Consider the following 21,871-nt stretch of genomic DNA (forward strand, 5'->3'; position numbering starts at 1 on the left):
GGGTAGTCTTGGCCAATAGTTGACCAGTAGAGAAAAGTCACCAATATAAACTATTATAAATAGAGTCAAGCGATTTCATATCCTCCAATCCAAAGATGTTCACTGTTATACCATATTGTTGCTCTCGCCGACTTTGTCCACAAACTGAAAAAAGATACAAATGTATTATCAGTAAACCACAATCTTTGTCATTTAAGGGTGGTTCGCCGGACACAGATTAAGCCTAGTCCTGGACTAARAAGCAAGCTCAATTAATAATCTTAACTGAAAGTGTTTTTTTGTTGTTCAGGACTAGGCTTAATTTGTGTCTAGAAAACTTGCCCCTAGAGACAAAGGGCAATGGTGCAAGGCGCAAAGAGCCGGAAACAGCTGACTTTGGCAATTCTGTGAACTTTATCACAATACACATGGCAAATAAACTTGAAACGTGATACTTACTCCACTAATCCCTGGGAGGTTCAGTATGGACCCRAGGACAGGCACCCTCCTGATGAAGCCTACTGCCACTGGGAAGAAGCCCCTGGAAAAGAGAAGAGAGACATTTGGGGTGAATCTCAAAAGTATTTCTTGATTTTTCAAATCCTGCTCCCTCACCTACTTCGCAAAAYGTTAGAGGGAAGCGAGGAGAGCATTGGAGAAGATCTGAGAAGTTCCGTCTCCTCCAATGTTCTCCTTGCTTCTCTGAGGTTTTGAGAAAGGAGGAGAGAGAGAGAGGAAGCAGGGAACCAAGAAAAAAACACGGCCAAAAAATAAGTTGGTTAAAATATTTGGCTAACGGTCCATTTCAGACCAACTGACCGGAATAAGAGGAAGAAGCCATAGATCTCCAGCACCACTCCAATGATAGGCCAGCCAATCAGAACCACCAGCACACCCCCCAGGAAGAAACTCGTGGCTTTAAATTTGTGYCTCTGGAAGAAGAATTTGAAGGTACGCTCCAAGCCGATGACAAAGGATAGGCCTGCTACAAACAATATCTGACACACAAACACAGGGGTGAGAAATAAAAGGTTAGAGGATTTTTCGAATCCCATGACAGTATACWACTGCACTACTAGCCTGGTGGCATCCAAATTGATTTAGCTACATTTCACTTCAACAGTGAAACGTAGTAGTGAAAGCATTTTGGATGCAAGACTAGTGCAGTACAGTATGTCATTTCACTTAATTTATCTATGTAAACAACAGGAGGACACATACCAGCTAGACAAGTCACTAACACAGTGGTCTGATCAGAGACACTGATAGTACCAGTGCTGTAGATTAGTAGGCAGTGCAATACAACAGAGAATCATCAAAGCCCTCCACAAACCAGGGCCTAAAATTAACAGATTTTGTCATTGGCAGGTAGAATATCTAATTCACCAGCCACATTGGCAGGTGGTCACACTAAGGGATCGTATAGTGTGAGCATTTCATGAGAATATTCAAAAGTCAAATATGAGCACATGCGAGTTGTGATTTATACTGTAGCAAAAGAAATGCTGCAGTAGCTGTTTTCAAAGTATTTTTGCCATTTTGTTTTATTATCTGGTAATTACACAAAGAACTATGAATCCTAATGTTATATTTTTTTTAACCTTTATTTAACTAGGCAAGTCAGTTAAGAACAAATTCTTATTTTCAATGACGGCCTAGGAACAGTGGGTTAACTGCCTTGTTCAGGGGCAGAACGACAGATTTGTACGTTGTCAGCTCGGGGATTTGAACTTGCAACCTTTTGGTTACTAGTCCAACGCTCTAAACACTAGGCTACCCTGCCGCCCCTATCTCTCACCTCGCCCAGCAACACTGCCTGGCTGAAATGCTGCCTAGAAGAAATGCACACAGCCATAAAATTTGTCTAATTTACTCAAAAGCTTACTAAAGTGAGACTTTGTCCTCTTGTTTCTTGGCTATTTACATTTTCTTTACATACTAGTTTTTAATGTTTGCTTCTAGTGCTAGCGAAGAAGAAACGTCCTCAGCTACTAGTCAGGTTCTCGGGAAACGCTCTTTTCACGCCACTTTTTCATAACAGATTAGGAGAATTAACATAGCAGGTTAGGAGACTGAGGTTAAGGTTAGGGGAAATGCTCTACTAACCGGCTATAAAAATCCCTTTGTAATCAAAGTGGCGTGAAAAGAGTGTGGGCTCATTTGAGTGGTAAGGCGAAAGTAACCCACTGTAGATGAAAGTCAAGGAGTGAAGTCAGGGGAGGTGCATCTGCCACAGCCGAAAATCGGACACTGTAGTGATTTTCAAACAGCTAGGCTCAGATCAACATGACAGTGTCAACATAGCTGCTATTGTTTATCAATGTCTGTCTTTATAAATGTCAAAATGAACTTTTCTATACCCCCATATCACACACTGGAAACATAACGTGTGTATAATTCATTGGTTAGACTAGAAAGGTCTCAAATATCACTTTATTTGTATCACCTGTAGCTTTAAGATATGACAAAGTTGGTTCCTGTTTTAGTCGTGTATTTTGCCACACTCACGTGAGTCAAACAAAAGTACACCATAATGACTGGTTGGCAAATTGTGCCCCACACAATGCAGGTGATGGCTGCTGCATGGTGCCGTCGGTGAGAAGCGACTTCAAAAACGGCATGACCTTTGATCACATGATTTTTGTAAAGTTCATGGAGTCTACATTTTTTATAACCATAATGCAACACACTTTGAAAGGTGGTGACCAACGATGGTCAATTACTTGACAAAAGTGATCCGCTTGAACTTGCCCCGTCCCTCAGATTCTCACAGGCACTGCACGTGATGATTGGAATGGCCCCGTTACCACAGTAACCTTAAAGGGGCAGCTGAAAATGTCTAACCTGTGATATTTTGGTTAAAAGACTCCGGTGACAAAATATTTAAATGACATTGCGCAACATTCCACATTTCTTACAAGTAATACAGTTCTTGTTTTACAAACATTACTATGCATACACATCCGTTTTTTGTCTTGTGTGTAAATAGGGCTGTGATGATACCATGGCAATATTCTTTCCATGGCAAAAATGAAAAAGCACAAAGCAGAGCAATCTCTTGCTGTACGTACAATATTGCGTGCTATAACTTGGAAAATAAATACATGTTACTTGGGATGACAACATAATGATGTTTGTTTCCAACAAGATGTTAAATCCGTTTCGTGTTTTGTTTCCTTGCCACGGATACTAACAAGTATTGCGATACTGGTATCGCCCCAGCCCTAGTAAAATATCTAACCTACCTGCTACATTGGCTGGTAGATAAAAAGGTTTGTTTTGGGCCCTGTCCACAACTCTAGCTAAAACGTTTTTTTCCCACAGTAACTCTGCGTTTAAGGAAGTGGCACCACCATTGAAACATTTGAACCAAAGATTTTTAGAACTAGGATAGACCACAGCCTGTAGTTTCCAATGGGAACAAATGAGTCATAGTGGGCAGAACAAGCAAGGAGGTGGGCAGAGCCAAGCACAAGCTAGCGAGATCCTATTGGCACGTTCTAGCGTACATTTGCATTTTTCTAGCGTACATTTGCATTTTTCCGCGATGGAACACCTACTCTGTGAAGTGTGCTTGTCTAATAACTCCATTCGCCTTTGCACTCCTAAACAACGCAATTTAAAAAAATCTTTGACAAAGGGTAAAGTCTACAAAACTTTRTCCACTCTGTTCAAAACAGATTTTAGTTTTGGGAACAGAAAACTGCGTTGATATCAAATGTTTCATTTATGAGAAAAGGTGCAGAATTTCAGCCAAAATCCCTCTCGTGCCATCTTCTCCCACTGCCGGCCACTGGTCTTCCAGTGAAATATCTGTCTCGTTGTTCTCTGTCGGAACTGTTGAGGGATACGAACATGGGCGAGGGAACTGAACAGTGCAGGACTAAAGTTGGGGAAAGCTTTGGCAATATAAACATATATTTCCCGTGCCAATAAAGCCCCTTGAATAGAAATGAAAGATGAACATAATTCATCGTATTTACCATGTTCCAAGATGGCGTAGCAGTCGGGGTCTGTTTTGTTTGTCTTGTCCCGTGTATATATCGTTTTCTTTGTATATAATTCGTACATATTTTTTATATTTTTAATTTCCAACTACGGACTGAACATACTCTCCTGCAACCCGCCTCACCCAATGTGGTATGGATCTGCTATTTTTCATACTTTGAACCGGAACCCACTTCAGCAGCTAGCCAGCTAACTAGCTACTAGCTAGTAGTCAGTTAACTTCTTGCAACTATAGGGGGTGCTGTTCCGCATTAGCATATTTGGGTCTCCAAATTAAACTGCCTCGTGCTAAATTCTTGATCGTACAATATGCATATTATTGTTATTATTGGATAGAAAACACCTTCTAGTTCTATAAGAAGTTGGAATTTTGTCTCTGAGTGGTACAGAACAATTTCTACAGCACATTTTCCATGACAGGGTTCAGATTTCAGAAATTTTTACCCCTGATCTGGGGTCTTTTTTAAGGCGACAGTGAATGCTATGAAGAAACCGACACTGCTACGTCTTCCCTCTGGTGTCTGTACGTCATCCGTTTTGAATGAATACCTATTGCACAATCCCAGCCATTATAAAAACAAAAATGTTTAGGGACCGCCCTTTCTCGTCGTGCGCCTGAAGCGTGAAGGCCATCGGCCTCGCCTCGTTCCAAATCGTTGTCTCACACAGCAATATTTCTCCGGTCATGTTTTCAGTCGTTATGTTGTTAAAAACATCATAATGTAGTTAATTTGAACCGTTTATATAGCAATTTATATCCGTTAGTGCGATTTTGAGGAATTTCTTTGTTGGCACTCTGAAAGTTTGGACACGTTTTGGGGTCCCGTTCGATCGTTGTGGATATTTCGAAGGAAGAGGACATCTATCGACCAAAGAACGTTATAAACATAGAAAGGATACATTGCCAAGAATCTGATGGAAGAACAGCTCAAAGTAAGCAATATTTAATATGATAATCGTGTTTCTGTCGAAATATTTTAAACGCATATTTCGCCATTTTGTTTGGTATAGCTTCACTTGGCCACCCTGTATTGAAAAGTAAGGATAATTTTAAAAATGTAAATCAGCGGTTGCATTAAGAACTAATTTGTCTTTCGATTGCTGTCAACCCTGTATTTTTTTAGTCAAGTATATGATTAGCTTTCAATAACTAGATCACTCTGATAGATGACGTCAGCACATATTGAGGCTTGATTTCCTAGTATTTTATTGTGTAACCACGGTTTTGTATGCGCTAAATATGCCCTTTTCGAAACAAACTGTATATGTATATTTGTAAAATGATGTTACAGGAGATGTCATCGAGAGAATTCTGAGAAGGTTAGTGAAAATTAATATATTTTGGCGGTGATTACGTTATAGCGCTCTTTGGGCTGGAATCGATGCTCTGGTAACGTTTGCACATGTGGTATGCTAACTTATCGATTATTGTGTTTTCGCTGAAAAACGCCTTAGAATCTGAAATATGGTCTGAAATCCACAGACTCGGGTCTTTCCATTGCTCATGCTTGTCTATTTTATGAATGTCTTTATGATGAGTAAATTGGGTCATACACGTTCGCATCTTAGCTACTCTCTAGTCGATTTGTTATGGCTGCTGCATATTGTAAACTGTGATTTCTACCTGAAATCATGCACTTTTTTCTAAACAAAAATATCCTATACCATGAATATGTTATCAGAGCTGTCATCTGAAGAGGTTTTTTCTTGGTTAGTGGATATCAATATCTTAGTTGAGCGCAATTGGTGATAGCACCTGAAGGAGTAAGAACTGATGGAGTTAGAATAGTGGTGTATTTTGCTAACGTGTTTTAGCTAATAGATTTACATATTTTTGTCTTCCCTGTAAACATTTTAAAAATCTGAAATGGTGGCTTTATTCACAAGATCTGTATCTTTCATCTGGTGTCTTGGACTTGTGATTTAATGATATTTAGTGCTACTATCTACTTGTGAAGCTATGCTAGCTATGCTAATCAGTGTGTGGGGGGATGGGGGTGCTCCCGGACCCGGGGTAGAGGCTCGTTAGAGGTTAACAGTGATGACCGCTAGCAGTGGTTAACTCAGACATCAGCCAACCTCAGCCTGGCCAATTCCTGCCAGTCTGCACAGAGCGATATCAAACCCAGAGCATATCGGACTGCTCTCCCAAATGTCAATATGCCTTGTCTATTGCTTGTTTTGGTTAGTGATTTTTGTCTTATTTCACTGTAGAGGCCTCCAGCCCTGCTCAATATGCCTTAGCTAGCCCTTTTGTTCCACCCCCCACAGATGCGGTGACCTCACCTGGCTTAAATGGTGCCTCTAGAGACAAAACCTCTCTCATCGTACTCAATGCTTAGGTTTACCTCCACTGTACTCACATTCTACCATACCCTTGTCTGTACATTATATACCTTGAATCTTATTCTTCCGCGCCAGAAACCTGCTCTTTACTCTCTGTTCCGAACGCACTAGACAACCCAGTTCTTATAGCCTTTAGCCGTACTCTTATCCTACTCCTCCTCTGTTCCTCTGGTGATGTAGAGGTTAACCAGGCCTGCAGCCCCAGCATCCACTCCATTCTCCAGGCGCTCTCATTGTTGACTTCTGTAACCGTAAAAGCCTTGGTTTCATGCATGTTAACATTAAGAAGCCTCCCCCTAAGTTTGCTTTATTCACTGCTTTAGCACACTCCGCAACTCCGGATGTCCTAGCCGTGTCCTGAACTCTAGCTTTGGAATGCCACCAAAATAATCCAGAAACTGCTATTCGACCGGCAGACTCAATAGCATTGGCTTCTCAAATGACTGCCTTGCCTGGTTCACCAACTACTTCTCAGATAGAGTTCAATGTGTCAAATCGGAGGGCCTGTTGTCCGGACCTCTGCCAGTCTCTATGGGGGTGCCACAGGGTTCAATTCTCGGGCCGACTCTTTTCTCTGTATATACCAATGATGTCGCTCTTGCTGCTGGTGATTCTCTGATCCACCTCTAGGCAGACGACACCATTCTGCATACATCTGGCCCTTCTTTGGACACTGTGCTAACAAACCTCCAAACGAGCTTCAACATCATACAACACTCCTTCCGTGGCCTCCAACTGCTTTTAATTGCTAGTAAAACTAAGTGCATGCTCTTCAACCAATTGCTGCCCACACCCTCCCGCCCGACTAGCATCACTACTCTGGACGGTTCTGACCGAGAACATGTGGACAACTACAAATACCTAGGTGTCTGGTTAGACTGTACACTCTCCTTCCAGACTTACATTAAGCATCTCCAATCCAAAATTAAATCTAGAATTGGCTTCCTATTTCGCAACAAAGACTCCTTCACTCATGCTGCCAAACATACCCTCGTAAAACTGACTATCCTACCGATCCTTGACTTCGGTGATGTCATTTACAAAATAGCCCCCAACACTCTACTCAGCAAATTGGATGTAGTTTATCACAGTGCCATCCGTTTTGTCACCAAAGCCCCATATACTACCCACCACTGCGACCTGTGTGCTCTCGTTGGCCGACCCACACTACATATTCATCGCCAAACTCACTAGCTCTAGGTCATCTATAAGTCTTTGCTAGGTAAAGCCCCGCCTTATCTCAGCTCACTGGTCACCATAGCAACACCACCCATACCACGCGCTCCAGCAGGTATATTTCACTGGTCATCCCCAAAGCCAACACTTCCTTTGGCCACCTTTCCTTCCAGTTCTCTGCTGCCAATGACTGGAATGAATTGCAAAAATCACTGAAGCTGAAGTCTTATATCTCCCTCTCTAACTTTAAGCATCAACTGTCAGAGCAGCTTACCGATCACTGTACCTGTACACAGCCAATCTGTAAATAGCACACCCAACTACTTCATTCCCATACTATTACTTACCCTCTTGCTCTTTTGCACCCCAGTATCTCTACTTGCACATCACATCTGCACATTTATCACTCCAGTGTTAATGCTAAATTGTAATTATTTCGTCTCTATGGCCTATTTATTGCCTACCTCCCTACTCTTCTACATTTGCACACGCTATATTTATTTTCTATTGTGTTATTGACTGTACGTTTGTTTATGTGTAACTCTGTGTTGTTTGATTTTGTTGCACTGCTTTGCTTTATCTTGGCCAGGTCGCAGTTGTAAATGAGAACTTGTTCTCAACTGGCCTACCTGGTTAAATAAAGGTGAAATAAAATAAAATCATCCACGATATCACAACTCAAGTGACCAATTGAAGCTCACCATAGCTTCCAACCCATACTGGGGATCCCGAGTAGGGGTTGGAATTGTCAAAGACTCCAGCCACCCTAGTCATAGACTGTTCTCTCTGCTACCGCATGGCAAGCGGTACCGGAGCACCAAGTCTAGGTCCAAGATGCTTCTAAACAGCTTCTACCCCCAAGCCATAAGAGTCCTGAACATCTAATCAAATGGCTACCCAGACTATTTGCATTACACCCCCCTCTCTTCTACACTGCTGCTACTCTCTGTTATTAACTATGCATAAGTCACTTTAATAACTCTACCTACATGTACATATTACCTCGACACCGATGCTCCCGCACATCGACTCTGTACCGGTACCCCCTGTATATAGCCCCGCTATTGTTATTTACTGCTGCTCTTTAATTATTTGTTATTCTTATCTCTTACTTTTTTTTGTATTTTCTTAAAACTGCATTGTTGGTTAAGGGCTTGTAAGTAAGCATTTCACTGTAAGGTTGTATTCGGCGCATGTGACAAATACAATTTGATTTGAGTGGCACAGCACTCTAAGGCACTGCATCTCAGTGCTAGAGGCCTCACTACAGACCCTGGTTCGATTCCAATTTGTATCACAACCGGACGTGATTGGTCCCATAGGGCGGCGCACAATTGCCCCAGCGTCGTTAGGGTTTGGCTGCTTGTATGGTGTAAACGCCAGTCCCGTAGAGCATGGCGCTTGCAACGCCAGGGTTGTGGGTTCAATTCCCGCGGGGGACCAGTATGAGGGGAAAAAATGTAAGAAAAAGTATGCAGTCACTACTGTAAATCGCTCTGGAGAAGGGCGTCTGCTAAATGAGTAAAATGTAAACAGCCGGTAAGAGGTACATTTGGGATCATTCTCGTAAATAAGGGAGGTGCACATACACGTAGCAGGGCATCTATCGCAAACTTTATGATTATGTAGTAGGCTACAACTCACATTTCCAATGGCAAGAAGAGCTTTGTCAAAAAACAGGATCATCCCAAAGAAGAGGAAGAACACGCCAAAGCCTGTCAACCCCATCCCGATTTCTGTGGAGCCAAAAGAGAAGTCAATACATTTGTATTTGTTATGGATCCCCATTAGCTGCTGCCTAATCTTCCTGGGGTCCAGCAAAATTAAGGCAGTTTATACAATTTTAAAACATTACAATACATTCACAGATTTCACAACACACTGTGTGCCCTCAGGCCCCTACACCACTACCACATATCTACAGTACTAAATCCATGTGTATGTATAGTGCGTATGTTATCGTATGTGGCGATAACACGCCACATCTCCCGGGTGGCGCAGTGGTCTAGGGCACTGCATCGCAGTGCTAGCTGCGCCACCAGAGTCTCTGGGTTCGCGCCCAGGCTCTGTCGCAGCCGGCCGCAACCGGGAGATCCGTGGGGCGACGCACAATTGGCATAGTGTCGTCCGGGTTAGGGAGGGTTTGGCCGGTAGGGAGGGTTTGGCCGGTAGGGATATCCTTGTCTCAGTATGTAAAAAAATAAAAAAAAAATAAAAAAAATAATAATAAAATGTATGCACTCTACTGTAAGTCGCTCTGGATAAGAGCGTCTGCTCTTGGCCGGTAGGGATATCCTTGTCTCAGTATGTAAAAATGTAATAAAATGTATGCACTCTACTGTAAGTCGCTCTGGATAAGAGCGTCTGCTAAATGACTAAAATGTAATGTAAAAAATGTGTGTGTGTGTATGCATGTGTCTGGGCCAATGTTTGTGTTGCTTCACAGTCCCCGCTGTTCCATAAGGTGTTTTTTATCTGTTTTTTAAATCTAATTTTACTGCTTGCGTCAGTTACTTGATGTGGAATAGAGTTCCATGTAGTCATGGCTCTATGTAGTACTGTGTGCCTCCCATAGTCTGTTCTGGACTTAGGGACTGTGAAGAGACCTCTGGTGGCATGTCTTGTGGGGTATGCATGGGTGTCCGAGCTGTGTGCCAGTAGTTTAGACAGACAGCTCGGTGCATTCAACAAGGCAATACCTCTCATAAATAAAAGTAGTGATGAAGTCAATCTCTCCTCCACTTTCAGCCAGGAGAGATTGACATGCATATTATTAATATTAGCTCTCTGTGTACAGCCAAGGGCCAGCCGTGCTGCCCTGTTCTGAGCCAATTGCAATTTTCATAAGTCCTTTTTTGTGGCACCTGACCACACGACTGAACAGTAGTCAAGGTGCGACAAAACTAGGGCCTGTAGGACCTGCCTTGTTGATAATGTTGTTAAGAAGGCAGAGCATCGCTTTATTACAGGCAGACTTCTCCCCATCTTAGCTACTACTGAATCAATATGTTTTGACCATGACAGTTGACCATGACAGTACTCCAAGCAGTTTATAATTTCCACATTAGTTATTACAAGATTTAGTTGAGGTTTAGGGTTTAGTGAGTGTTTCGTTCCAATTACAATGCTTTTAGTTTTAGAAATATTTAGGGCTAACTTATTCCTTGCCACCCACTCTGAAACTAACTGCAGCTCTTTGTTGAGTGTTGCAGTCATTTCAGTCGCTGTAGTAGCTGACGTGTAGTGTTGAGTCATCCGCATACATAGGCACTCGGGCTTTACTCAAAGTCAGTGGCATGTCGTTAGTAAAAAATACATTTWAAAAAAGCAAGGGGCATAAACAGCTACCCTGGGAATTCCTGATTCTAACTGTATTATATTTGATAGGCTTCCATTAAAGAACACCCTCTGTGTTCTGTTAGACAAGTAACTTTTTATCCACATTATAGCAGGGGGTGTAAAGTTATAACACATACGTTATTCCAGCAGCAGGCTATGATCAATAATGTCAAAAGCTGCACTGAAGTCTAACAAGACAGCCCCCACAATCTATTTATCATCAATTTCTCTCAGCCAATCATCAGTAATTTGTCTAAGTGCTGTGCTTGTTGAGTGCCCTTCCCTGTAAGCATGCTGAAATTCTGTTGTCAATTTGTTTACTGTGAAATAGCATTGTATCTGGTCAAACAATTTTTTCCCAGAAGTTTACTAAATGCTGGTAACAGGCTGATTGGTCGGCTATTTGAGCCAGTAAAGGGGGCTTTACTATTCTTGGGTAGCGGAATGACTTTAGCTTCCCTCCAGGCCTGAGGGCACACGCTCTCTCGTAGGATTAAATTTAATATGTGGCAAATAGGAGCGACAATATCATCTGCTATTATCCTCAGTAATTTTCCATCTAGATTGTCAGACCCCGGTGGCTTGTCATTGTTGATAGACAACAATCCTTTTTTCACCTCTTCCACACTGACTTTACGGAATCAAAAAGTACAATTCCCGTCTTTCAGAATTTGGTCCGATATACTTGGATGTGTAGTGTCAGCGTTTGTTGCTGGCATGTCATCCCTAAATGTTATTATTTTGCCAATGAAAAAGTCATTGAAGTAGTTTGCAATATCAGTGGGCTTTGTGATGAATGAACCATCTGATTCAATAAATGAAGGAGCCGAGTTGGCTTTTTTTTACCGAAATGTAATTTAAGGTGCCCCAAAGCTTTTGCTATCATTCTTTATATAATTTATCTTTGTTTCATAGTGTAGTTTATTTTTATTTAGTTTAGTCACATGATTTCTTAATTTGCAGTACATTTGCAAATCAGTTGGGCTGCCAGACTTAATTGCCATACTGTTTGCCTCATCCCTCTCAACCATACAATTTTTAAATTCCTCATCAATCCAAGGGAATTTAACCGTTTTTACAGTAATTTTCTTAATGGGTGCATGCTTATTAGTAACTGGAATAAGTTGTTCCATAAATGCGTCAAGTGCAGCGTCTGGTTGCTCCTCATTACACACCACAGACCAGCAAATATTCTTTACATCATCAACATATGAATCACTACAAAACCTCTTGTATTGACCTCTTATACACTATATTAGGCCCAGCCTTTGAAACTTTGGTTTTCCTAGATATGGCTATTATATTGTGATCACTACATCCTATGGATTTGGATACTGCTTTAAAGCAAATATCTGCAGCATTAGTAAAAATGTGATCAATACATGTTGATGATTTGATTCCTGTGCCGTTTGTAACTACCCTGGTAGGTTGACTGACAACCTGATCCTGGTTGCAGGCACTGGTTACAGTTCAACGTTTTTTCCTGGGTGTGCAGCTTGATGATAGCCAGTCAATATTTTAATCACCCAGAAAATATACTTCTCTGTTGATATCACATACATTATCAAGCATTTCACACATATTATCCAGATACTGATTGTTAGCACTTGGTGGTCTATAGCAGCTTCCCGCAAGAATGGGCTTTAGGTGATGCAGATGAACCTGTAGCCATATTACTTCAACATTATTTAACATTAGATCGTCTCTAAGCTTTACAGGAATGTGGTTCTGAATATAGTGAATATAGACCGCAATACCGCATCCGTTGGCATTTCTGTCTTTTCGGTAGATGTTATAACCATGTATTGCTACCACTGTATCAAAGGTGTTACCTAAGTGAGTTTCAGAGATAGTCAGAATATGAATGTCATCTGTTACAAGCAAGTTGTTGACTTCATGGACCTTGTTTCTTAGGCTACATATGTTAATATGGGCTATTTTTAGCACTTTTCTGGGTTGCTTGATTGTTTTTAATGCTTTACTGGGAAGCTTATCAGAGGTAGGCTTAATCATGTTATTTACATGTTATACATTAAAGTCTAACTAGCTACATTGTTTCCATTGACATTGATTGACACCTAAAGCATCCATCCATATACTCTCTCTTGTCTGCACATCCGTTACTATATGAGCAGGAGTAGGTAGGTAACTAGCTATCGCCCATGATTTGACTAGCAGTGAAATAAGTTCATAATAGGTCGTTCATAAAACAGGGCGATGGGCCCAACTGGTCCCATTCATTCAACCTGGCTAGCTAGAAGGACTGCTCACAAAGAGAAGATACAACAACGCTTTAAACATGTCATTTATACATTAAAAGGTCTTACTCTGCGAATCCGTTAGAGAAATCATTTTGTCGAAGTGTAGCGATTGGAAAATCACTTGTGCTCATTCAATAATCGTTAGATAGCGGTAGCTTGTTGAAGCAGAGGAAAAGCTGGCGCCACGTCTTCTTCGTGATTCATGCATTCACGCACGCTCAAATGACACGTTCGCGGGAAACAGTTCTGCGCGGTGCTGCGTAGGGATTTAGTTGTGATAAAAAGTCAAGATATGGGGGATGTGTGTGTTGCAATTTGTGAACAGAGATCTGTATATAATGACGAGATGCACATGTCTCCGCCCTAACAATTGGAGTCGTTGTCCCAAAGATGGGAAGGCAGGCGAGAAGCTTAAGCTTAGGTCCGAGATAAACCCATATAAACACATTGGGTTTATTTTGGACAGATTTAGGCGAGAGTGAACCCTCTCGCTTCGYCTCTTCCTCTCTCTTGTGAATATGTATTTTGCTACTATGTAATCCTTAACCCCAACAAAATTCTGCCTGGACTCAATACAACTGTGATTTCTTTTAGCGTTGCATCGCCATCTTTATGGGAAATGTGGTTCTCTGCTTGAAAAATATAGCTACTACAACACCCATGCGTAGGCAATCCGGAAGAGTGTAACCGGTGACGTGTCCAAGAAAATACTCGATTCGTTTTTATATAAATATAATTAGAGCAGAAAACCTCAGTGTTTACGTAATGTCCGTTTTAGGAATACTCGTAGGTTATTTTCCCCCAATAACTGCAAACATGAATACCATTTTTGCAGTACTTCTTGTTTTTTTTGGGTGCTGCAGCAATGTTGTGTTTCTGGAAACGCTTGTAAGGTCAGTGATCAACTCTGAACTCCTCAACAACAACTATTGACAACTAGGCTACTAGCTTGGTTGAATGAGGTTAGCTACATCTTTCGAATATGTATGCATTCTGTAAAGAACAAGTTTATATAAGCCCAACTAAGATGCTGCAATGCTTAATATCCAATAATCTATTATTTAGGCTAGCATATTTCTTAATAATGAATGATATTCATGTACACTTTTATATATTTTTCCTACTCCCAGAGAGTTCCCAGGATGTGGCAACATTGTGACCTTCGCTCAATTTGCCTTCATTGCATTGGAGGGGTTCATCTTCGAGACGAACTTTGGAAGAAAGAAACCAGCCATCCCTATGAGGTAGGTAGCCTAATGCAGTGGTTCCCAAACTGTGTGGTGCGAAAGGGGGATACCTAGTCAGTTCTACAACTGAATGCTTTCAACTGAAATGTGTCTTCCGCATTTAACCCAATCCCTCTGAATCAGAGAGGTGCGGGAGGGGCTGCCTTGATCAACATCCACGGCGCCCGGGAAACAGTGGCTTGACTGCCTTGCTCAGGGGCAGAATGACAGATTTTTACCTTGTCAGCTCTGGGATTCGATCCAGAAACCTTTCGTTTACTGGCCCCACACCCCTACCCGCCAGGCTACCTGGGATCGGCGGTTCCCCTCCTTTTTAAAGGAACTCAGTCCGGCATTAAGTTTATTCTTGAAAGTTGTAATAGTAAAATGGACAAGGTGCAATTTCGAAATTGGGTAGTACATCACCAATTCCTCTTGTCATGTTAGTCTTTGCATACCTTGGAGAACTTTTCTCTCGACCTGTGTGCACCTACTTCGTAAACTTTCATTCATAGGCTAGTGWAACAGTATAGCTTCCGTCCCTCTCCTTGCCTCGAACCAGGGACCCTCTGCACACATCAACAACTGCCTCCCACGAAGCATCGTTACCCATCGCTCCACAAAAGCCATGGCCCTTGCAGAGCAAGGGGAACAACTACTTCAAGGTCTCAGAGCGAGTGACGTCACCAATTGAAACGCTATTAGCGCACACCCCGTTAACTAGCTAGCCATTTCACATCGGTTACACTGGTTGTAGCAAACTCATGATGGGTACAGGGAAAATTTGAGTAACATGTAGTAGCCTAAACCTGTTGATGTTACGTTGAACTGGGTGAATGGAATATGAATGACATTCATCCAACATGCTGTAATAGAAATAACGGCATGCTCATGAAAATAAAAATCGGCCTCCCTCATAATAAATGGCACTGACCGCCACTGTTGGAGAGCTATTTATAACTTGTCAGAAATGTCCAGATCAACTAGCCCATGTCAGCTAATGTTTTTTTAGCACATAGATATTGTTTCTTTAGCACATAGATATTGTTGTAATTTTTTAGTCGCTCAAATATCACATGAATACACATTAGACATGGAAAAATGTGAGAATTGCAAGAAAATTTGCTTTAAAACTGCACAATTTTCTTTGCACTCCATGACGAATTGTGTAGAATTGCAGGAAATAAGCTTAAACCTGCAAAAGAGGGGTGTGAACAGTTTGTGTCATGAACAGTGCTTGTGCCTATAGAAATAGATGAGGCGCGGGGATGGGAGGGGAACAGGATATTCCCCACTGATGAAAAAGTTTGGGAACACCTGGCCTAATGTATGAGAATGTAGCTACAATGATGGAATTATTGAGCTGTCTGTCTGTCTGTCCTGTCAGGGGATGAGAAGCACAGTTTTCATTTTTCAACCTTTGTGTTTATTTCTTCTTAACAGCAACTATGTAGTCATGGTGACCATGTTCTTCACAGTCAGTGTGATCAACAACTATGCTCTCAACTTCAACATCGCTATGCCTCTGCACATGATCTTCAGATCTGTAAGTCTACCGTTATAAACGTTCTGATGGCTCTTAACTATCAACATCTGATGCTTTTAGTACCACTTATTAACAACATCTAATAATATCCCTGCTTGATTGACAAATGCCTTGTGTTGTGCTTGTATCTTCACAGGGATCGTTAATAGCTAATATGATCATGGGTATAATAATTCTGAAGAAAAGGTACCCCCCCCGCATAATTTCTCTTTACTTGGCAGTCTTACAAACCCTTACCGTGTTAACATGTTACTGTTACTCTAGAGATGTTACTAATTATTTAGCCAAATGAATAGGCTACTTTTGCCTTTCTGCAGCATGAGCTGTAGCATCAGAGGAATGTATTGCTGCCTTTGTCACTGTTTTGCATGATCATGACGGCTGCTGTTGAAATGCCTAAAATGTCTGGCCTGGTCTGGTTATAAGGAGGTTCTGAAACTATGTACAGCGTCTTTTCCCTGCAGGTATTCAATGAGTAAATATCTCTCCGTAGCGATGGTGTCTCTGGGCATCTTCATATGCACCATCATGTCCGCCAAACAAGTGGTGAGCTCTTCATAATATTAACATGTTTCCGTTCACACTTTGTTTCCACATAATGTGCACTGTGGGTTGCAGCTGCAATGTCTAGTAGCCGAGTTGTTACACATTTGTTACAGTCATTACAACCTGTTACACATATACAGTAGTCAGCACATATTTGTTCATGTTGTACAGGGAAATCTTCAGTAAGTTTTTGTGCTGTTACATTTTCTGCTATTTAGTGACCTCTGTTTTCCACTTTTCAGAATGTAGGTACTCAGGGCTCAGATGATCAAGGTGTATATGCCTTCCTGCACTGGCTGATAGGTAAGTCGTACATGGACGTTTACTGTTCGGTGTGCCTATAGGAGTGAGACATGTAGTCTTCTCAGACAGATTTCTTTGTTCCAGAATGACTTGCATTTTTGATAATAAGATCTTTACCTTGCCTCGACTAGTCGGGACTACCTTTATCTGAGAACTGGACACTGATTGTTACTGTTGTTGACAAAGGGTGGACAATGGATTGAAATAAGAGCACACAACTCTGACTATCACACAAACCCTGCATACATATTTATAGGAAATTACGGGACTTGCAAGTCCTTGGTGCAAAATCTACCCCATTCCCATTTTAACCTGACACTGATTAATGCAATCATTAATACAACTTAAGGCACGGACACACCGGTAGGATTGTAGAGTGTCTGCCAGCCGAGAGTACCGAGCACCTCTGAACAGAGTGCTGGCAGCGATTCTACACGTAGAAATGGGCGAAAATGACTGCAGTCAGCAAGCAAACAAACGGCCCCCTACTGTACAGACCGACAACCGACAACTCTCTCCCTCTCCCTGTACGGTTAAAGTATCCGTTTCTCAATCATGCTACAACTGATTTTCTGGGTTTGTTGTTGTTCTTCTAGGTATCGCCATGTTGACCTTTGCACTGCTCATGTCTGCGAGAATGGGCATTTTCCAGGAGACCCTATACAAGCAGTATGGCAAACACTCCAAGGAGGCTCTCTTCTATAATGTAAGTGTCAACCCCAAAACTCCTGTATGCATTCCAGACCTGTCAGATGTTGTATTCTTGAAAGGCAAAGTAACTCACAAAAGTAATTGTAATTTATCCCCTGACAATGGGGATATTAAGCTTTGCTTTTCTCACCAAACGTAATGCTCCACCCTACAATTGTTGATCTATATTTGGTGCAAACCAAGTGTCTGTATTTTCAGTGTTGTGTGCACTGTGCATTGATAATAGGCTGTTTATATGTATACTTTACCCTATATATGTATCTTCTCTGCAGTTGTAATATGTTTGTCATTGCTCTCTCAGCACTGCTTGCCTCTGCCTGGGTTCCTGCTTCTGTCCTCAGACATCTACAACCACTGTGTCCTCTTCAGTCAAAGCAGTGAGTCAAATACAGTCTAGTAGGAAAGTTTTGTATGAAAACATGTCAAAGTATCCTCCTTATTGAGTAGAGTTGCAAAATTTCCAGGTTTTTCAGAAATCCCAGTTGAAGGATTAATGGGAAATCGCTTCACTAACCTCAATAATTTAAAGTTATGTCTGTTGGTGTCTTTGATAACCTGCTTCCAGATCTGTTTGGGCTGTCTTGACAATAACCATAGGAGTTAGCAAGACAGCACAAACAGATCTGGGACCAGGCTAGTCTTTTCTCACTGATGTTATGAATGTTATGTTGAATTAAACATTGTCCAGAGTTGGGCTGTAGCCTAAATGACATTTGTCTTCCAGCTCCTGTAGAGGTTCCTGTGATTGGCCAGGCTGTGCCGGTGTTGTGGTTGTACCTACTGCTGAACGTCATCACACAGTATCCTTTACAATACTTTCACAGTGAATACTGTATGTGTGTAGTCACTACCGCTTTTTTTCCACCTTGTCGGCTCGGGTATTCGAACCAGCGACTACCTGCCTGCCGCCACGGTAAGGATTGGAAGTTGTCCATAGTTGTGCTGTTTTCCTTTCTGCTCCTTTAAAATCGTACTTTCACAGTAAACACTGAATGTGTAGTCACTGAACACAAATTGGCATGCTTGGAGGGGAATTCATCCCTTTGTAAACAAATTAGACCAATCCAGAGTTTTTTTACAACGCTGCTAACAAACACACTGTTACTGATGTCTCTATACTAGAAGACTATGCACATTCACCTTACGAATTTCAATGCAAACACACTCTCTCTCTCTCTCTCTCTCTTTCTCTCACTCACGTACACACACACATTTTAGACCCGTTTTTATTGAACATATACCATCATCCTCTACCAGTCCTTCACCCTCCTCAGATACGTGTGTATCCGCGGTGTCTTCATCCTGACCACAGAGTGTGCCTCTCTCACCGTAACCCTGGTGGTGACTCTGAGGAAGTTCATCAGCCTCATCATCTCCATCCTCTTCTTCAAGAACCCCTTTACCGCCTGGCACTGGGTGGGCACTGGAGTCGTCTTCCTGGGCACCCTGATCTACACGGAGGTCTGGACTAGCATCTGCACGGCGTTAAGAGGAGGTGAAAAGCTGAAGACGAAAAAGACGTAGTAATATGCAGTAAAGAAGGCGGAGTGATACGCAGCACTTTCGTCAATTCCTTGCATCCTCTCTCTTTGCCTCCTTCTCAAAACGAATTGGAGGCCTGAGACCCTCTCCTCCAATATGATTGAGTAGAAGTGAGAGGATGCAGGAAATCACAGAAAGACAAATTGAGATAGAGCCAACGTCACAAGAGACCTTTGACTGCACTGTTGTGTGTGTATACGGGACTACATTTGTTGTGGGTGTGATTGTACACTCTGGAGCCTGTTTCCCCCCTCGCTCTCTACTGCAGTTGCAGTACGTCTCTATACTACATTTTAAGGACATAACCTTGACAAAACTACCTTGTTGACTGAATAAGTCAAGGCAAGATTTTTGCTAAACTGATTGTATGCTTTGTTTGTTTTGTTTGTTTGGTGAGCTGTATTTATTTAGGTGTTTTGCTAAATATGAGTTTTGCTGAGCTGTGAGTGAAAAGTATGTGTCTATCAACATGTAATTGAACACCAGAAAAATGATTATAGTGGTATATGGACAAAACATATTACTGTACTCTGATTAGCATCATTTTGAAATACTAAATGACAAAAAGTTAGTTCACCACCTCATCAATGTTATAAAAACTGACGTTAGTGAAACACAAAACTTACAAGTATTATTTTCATGTATTCCTCAGGAGGATATTTGTCCTTTCAAAATAGTACTTGGCAGGTCCAGTAACTTTGTCTTGAAAAACCCCCAAAACCATGCAAATGCATTTTCCTTCACTCCAGAATCACTGCACCATTCATTTTCAACCTACTGAAATAAAAAGTTCTACCCTATACATTTGCATTGTATTGCATAATATTTCTGTATGTATATTTCCATACAATGACCCACTTACAATTAAAAGGAAAATATTGTACTTACGTAATAGTGTCAGTGAAATGCACTTAATGTACCCTGGTCAAAAGGAAAAGGTGCATAGTAGACTCAGCCTGGTCTCATAAACTAGACATAGTATAGCAAATGTAGATCTGGGACACTCAAATTAGCATGATATGTTACGTTTGGTGTGGTGACAGATGGTTACTTAAGGCAAGTAGTGCAGTTGGTTGGGGTGGATGTGTGGGCGTATAAGGCGTACGTCTAGCAACCCAATGGTTGCGAGTTTGAATCTCATTAGGGACTTTAGCATTTTAGCTAATTAGCAACTTTTCAAATATTTATTTGCTACTTTCTAACTACTTAGCATGTTAGCTAACCCTTTGCCCTAATTCCTCGATCACACCGACAGCGTCATTGCATTTTGGTACACCAAACTATGTTAATTCCCAATGGAGCGCTGCGTTTGCCTTGCAGCATTGCATTGCAAAGGCAGTTGCAGTGCGTTCTGTGCGGTGCATACGTTGGATTTATTGTACACATCAAATTGTATGCGTGACGGCTTGACAGAAATGTGAATGTTGAACTTTTGTTGCACACATATCCAGATGATGCTGCGTACCATTTTGCTCAATGACGCTGTCGGTGTGATCAAGGGCATAACCCTAACCTTAACCCTTTTAGCTAATCCTTCCTCTAACCTTAACCATTTTAGCTAAACCTTCCCCTAATACTAAACCTATACTTAACCCTTTAACCAAATTCCTAAACTTAACCTTAACCCATAGGCTAGCTAACGTTAGATGCCAATCGCCAAAGTCCAAAGAAGAAAAAGCTTGAAAGGAGGAGAGATGACTAGAAACGATTCAGTTGACCGTTTTATGTGTGGATTAATTGTCGGAGTAGAGGACCTTGTGCATTTCAGGTAAAATAACAACTCAACATTTATATCCCAGGACAAATTTGCTAGCAACCGCAAGCTAGCTAAATGGGACAAATTAGCTAGCAACTGCAAGCTAGCTAGCTAAATTGCCATAAATGTTTAATGCTTTTCAACCTATCCCCAAAATAATATAATTGGTTCAGAGTTTGTTTTGATATTTCAACCTGCCTGTCATGATCATGTTTGCTGTGGGGGGACAAAATCTATTTGCGCACGATGGCGCACGCGGACGCATGCGCACCGCGCGACCTGCGATTTAAGTGAATCTGATTGGTCAAGACACGCAAAGAGCCTGCAGCAGAACTCTGATGTGGACAGAGCGAGTGTGCGCGAGTTGACAGATCATAAAAAAAAGGTATAAACTAAGTCATAAGTGCCGCTTCGCAATAACGTTTTCCGGTGGCCCTGCTGTAGACTACCTATCTGTTGCATTTCTACTCTGCCACTTGGAAGGTCGCTTTAAGTTTTCAAAAAGAAGACGCATGTTTTCACGATGGGCACAATGACAGAATATATACGATAAAGCGAAGTGTCTGTCTATGCTCGCGCCTCATCCGCCTGCGGGGAGACCAGACACCTGCACCCAAGCTTCGCACTTTGCTTTCGTTCTCGTTTAAAAGGAACATTATGCAAGTTTGACTTTTTTTATTTGAACCTGATGGCTGAATCTTGGTGATGTAAGTCCAATTATTACAGTTATCCAGTTGGTTTATTATTTGATGCTGAAGTGCGGTGCATGTTTTATTATAAGCACGTTGAAAGTAGGCTAATATGTTGTATTTTATTGTAGCTTCAACATCGGTGTTCCAACGATATGTTTGTTTGTTTGTTTTACTAAATTATCTATAAGAAAATTGATCTAGACTATAGTGTGACTCGGGGAATTGACGCTGCGCCATGTTTTTCTTGCCAAGGGAGGGTGTTTTCATCCCTTGCCACACGGCTCTGACACTTGGGCATTGCCCAACATCCGCATTCCCCATCATGTTGCGCAGATACAATTCCAGGGCTGAAGTACTCCGAATACCCGCGGTGAACGTTTTTATCTACACTMTATATACAAAAGTATGTGGACACCACTTAAAATTAGTGGATTCGGTTG

At 41.6% G+C, this 21,871-nt stretch overlaps 2 protein-coding genes across 3 annotated transcripts; one reads left to right on the plus strand and one right to left on the minus strand.

Moving 5' to 3' along the window:
• LOC111952569 (vesicle transport protein GOT1B) lies at positions 1-13,329 on the minus strand. Its single transcript, XM_023971389.2, has 5 exons — positions 13,176-13,329; positions 9,154-9,245; positions 799-977; positions 439-520; positions 1-144 (listed from the first exon to the last, which is right to left on the minus strand). Exons 1-5 carry the CDS (start codon positions 13,198-13,200, stop codon positions 106-108), a joined length of 417 nt encoding a protein of 138 aa, XP_023827157.1. The 5' UTR covers positions 13,201-13,329; the 3' UTR covers positions 1-105.
• Positions 13,330-13,781: 452 nt separating this feature from the next.
• On the plus strand, positions 13,782-19,064 carry LOC111952568 (UDP-xylose and UDP-N-acetylglucosamine transporter). Of its 2 annotated transcripts, none has more exons than XM_023971388.2 (10): positions 13,782-14,002; positions 14,240-14,353; positions 15,779-15,881; positions 16,018-16,067; positions 16,346-16,427; positions 16,670-16,730; positions 17,327-17,436; positions 17,743-17,818; positions 18,166-18,241; positions 18,716-19,064. In XM_023971388.2, exons 1-10 carry the CDS (start codon positions 13,875-13,877, stop codon positions 18,963-18,965), a joined length of 1,050 nt encoding a protein of 349 aa, XP_023827156.1. In that variant the 5' UTR covers positions 13,782-13,874; the 3' UTR covers positions 18,966-19,064. The 2 variants fall into 2 exon arrangements, with proteins under 2 accessions (XP_023827156.1, XP_070291420.1); XM_070435319.1 differs by having other exon boundaries at positions 13,992-14,071.
• Positions 19,065-21,871: the final 2,807 nt, after the last annotated feature.

Source organism: Salvelinus sp. IW2-2015, linkage group LG26 (assembly GCF_002910315.2).
Source record: "Salvelinus sp. IW2-2015 linkage group LG26, ASM291031v2, whole genome shotgun sequence".
Classification (NCBI taxonomy): domain Eukaryota; kingdom Metazoa; phylum Chordata; class Actinopteri; order Salmoniformes; family Salmonidae; genus Salvelinus; species Salvelinus sp. IW2-2015.

Bases quoted from the DNA above. Each gene is read 5' to 3' on its own strand.
- LOC111952568 (XM_023971388.2), top strand. From the start codon at position 13,875: ATGTCCGTTTTAGGAATACTCGTAGGTTATTTTCCCCCAATAACTGCA. The intron at 16,428-16,669 runs GTGAGCTCTTCA...TCCACTTTTCAG, and splicing joins TCATGTCCGCCAAACAAGTG to AATGTAGGTACTCAGGGCTC. The intron at 17,819-18,165 runs GTGAGTCAAATA...TTTGTCTTCCAG, and splicing joins TGTCCTCTTCAGTCAAAGCA to CTCCTGTAGAGGTTCCTGTG.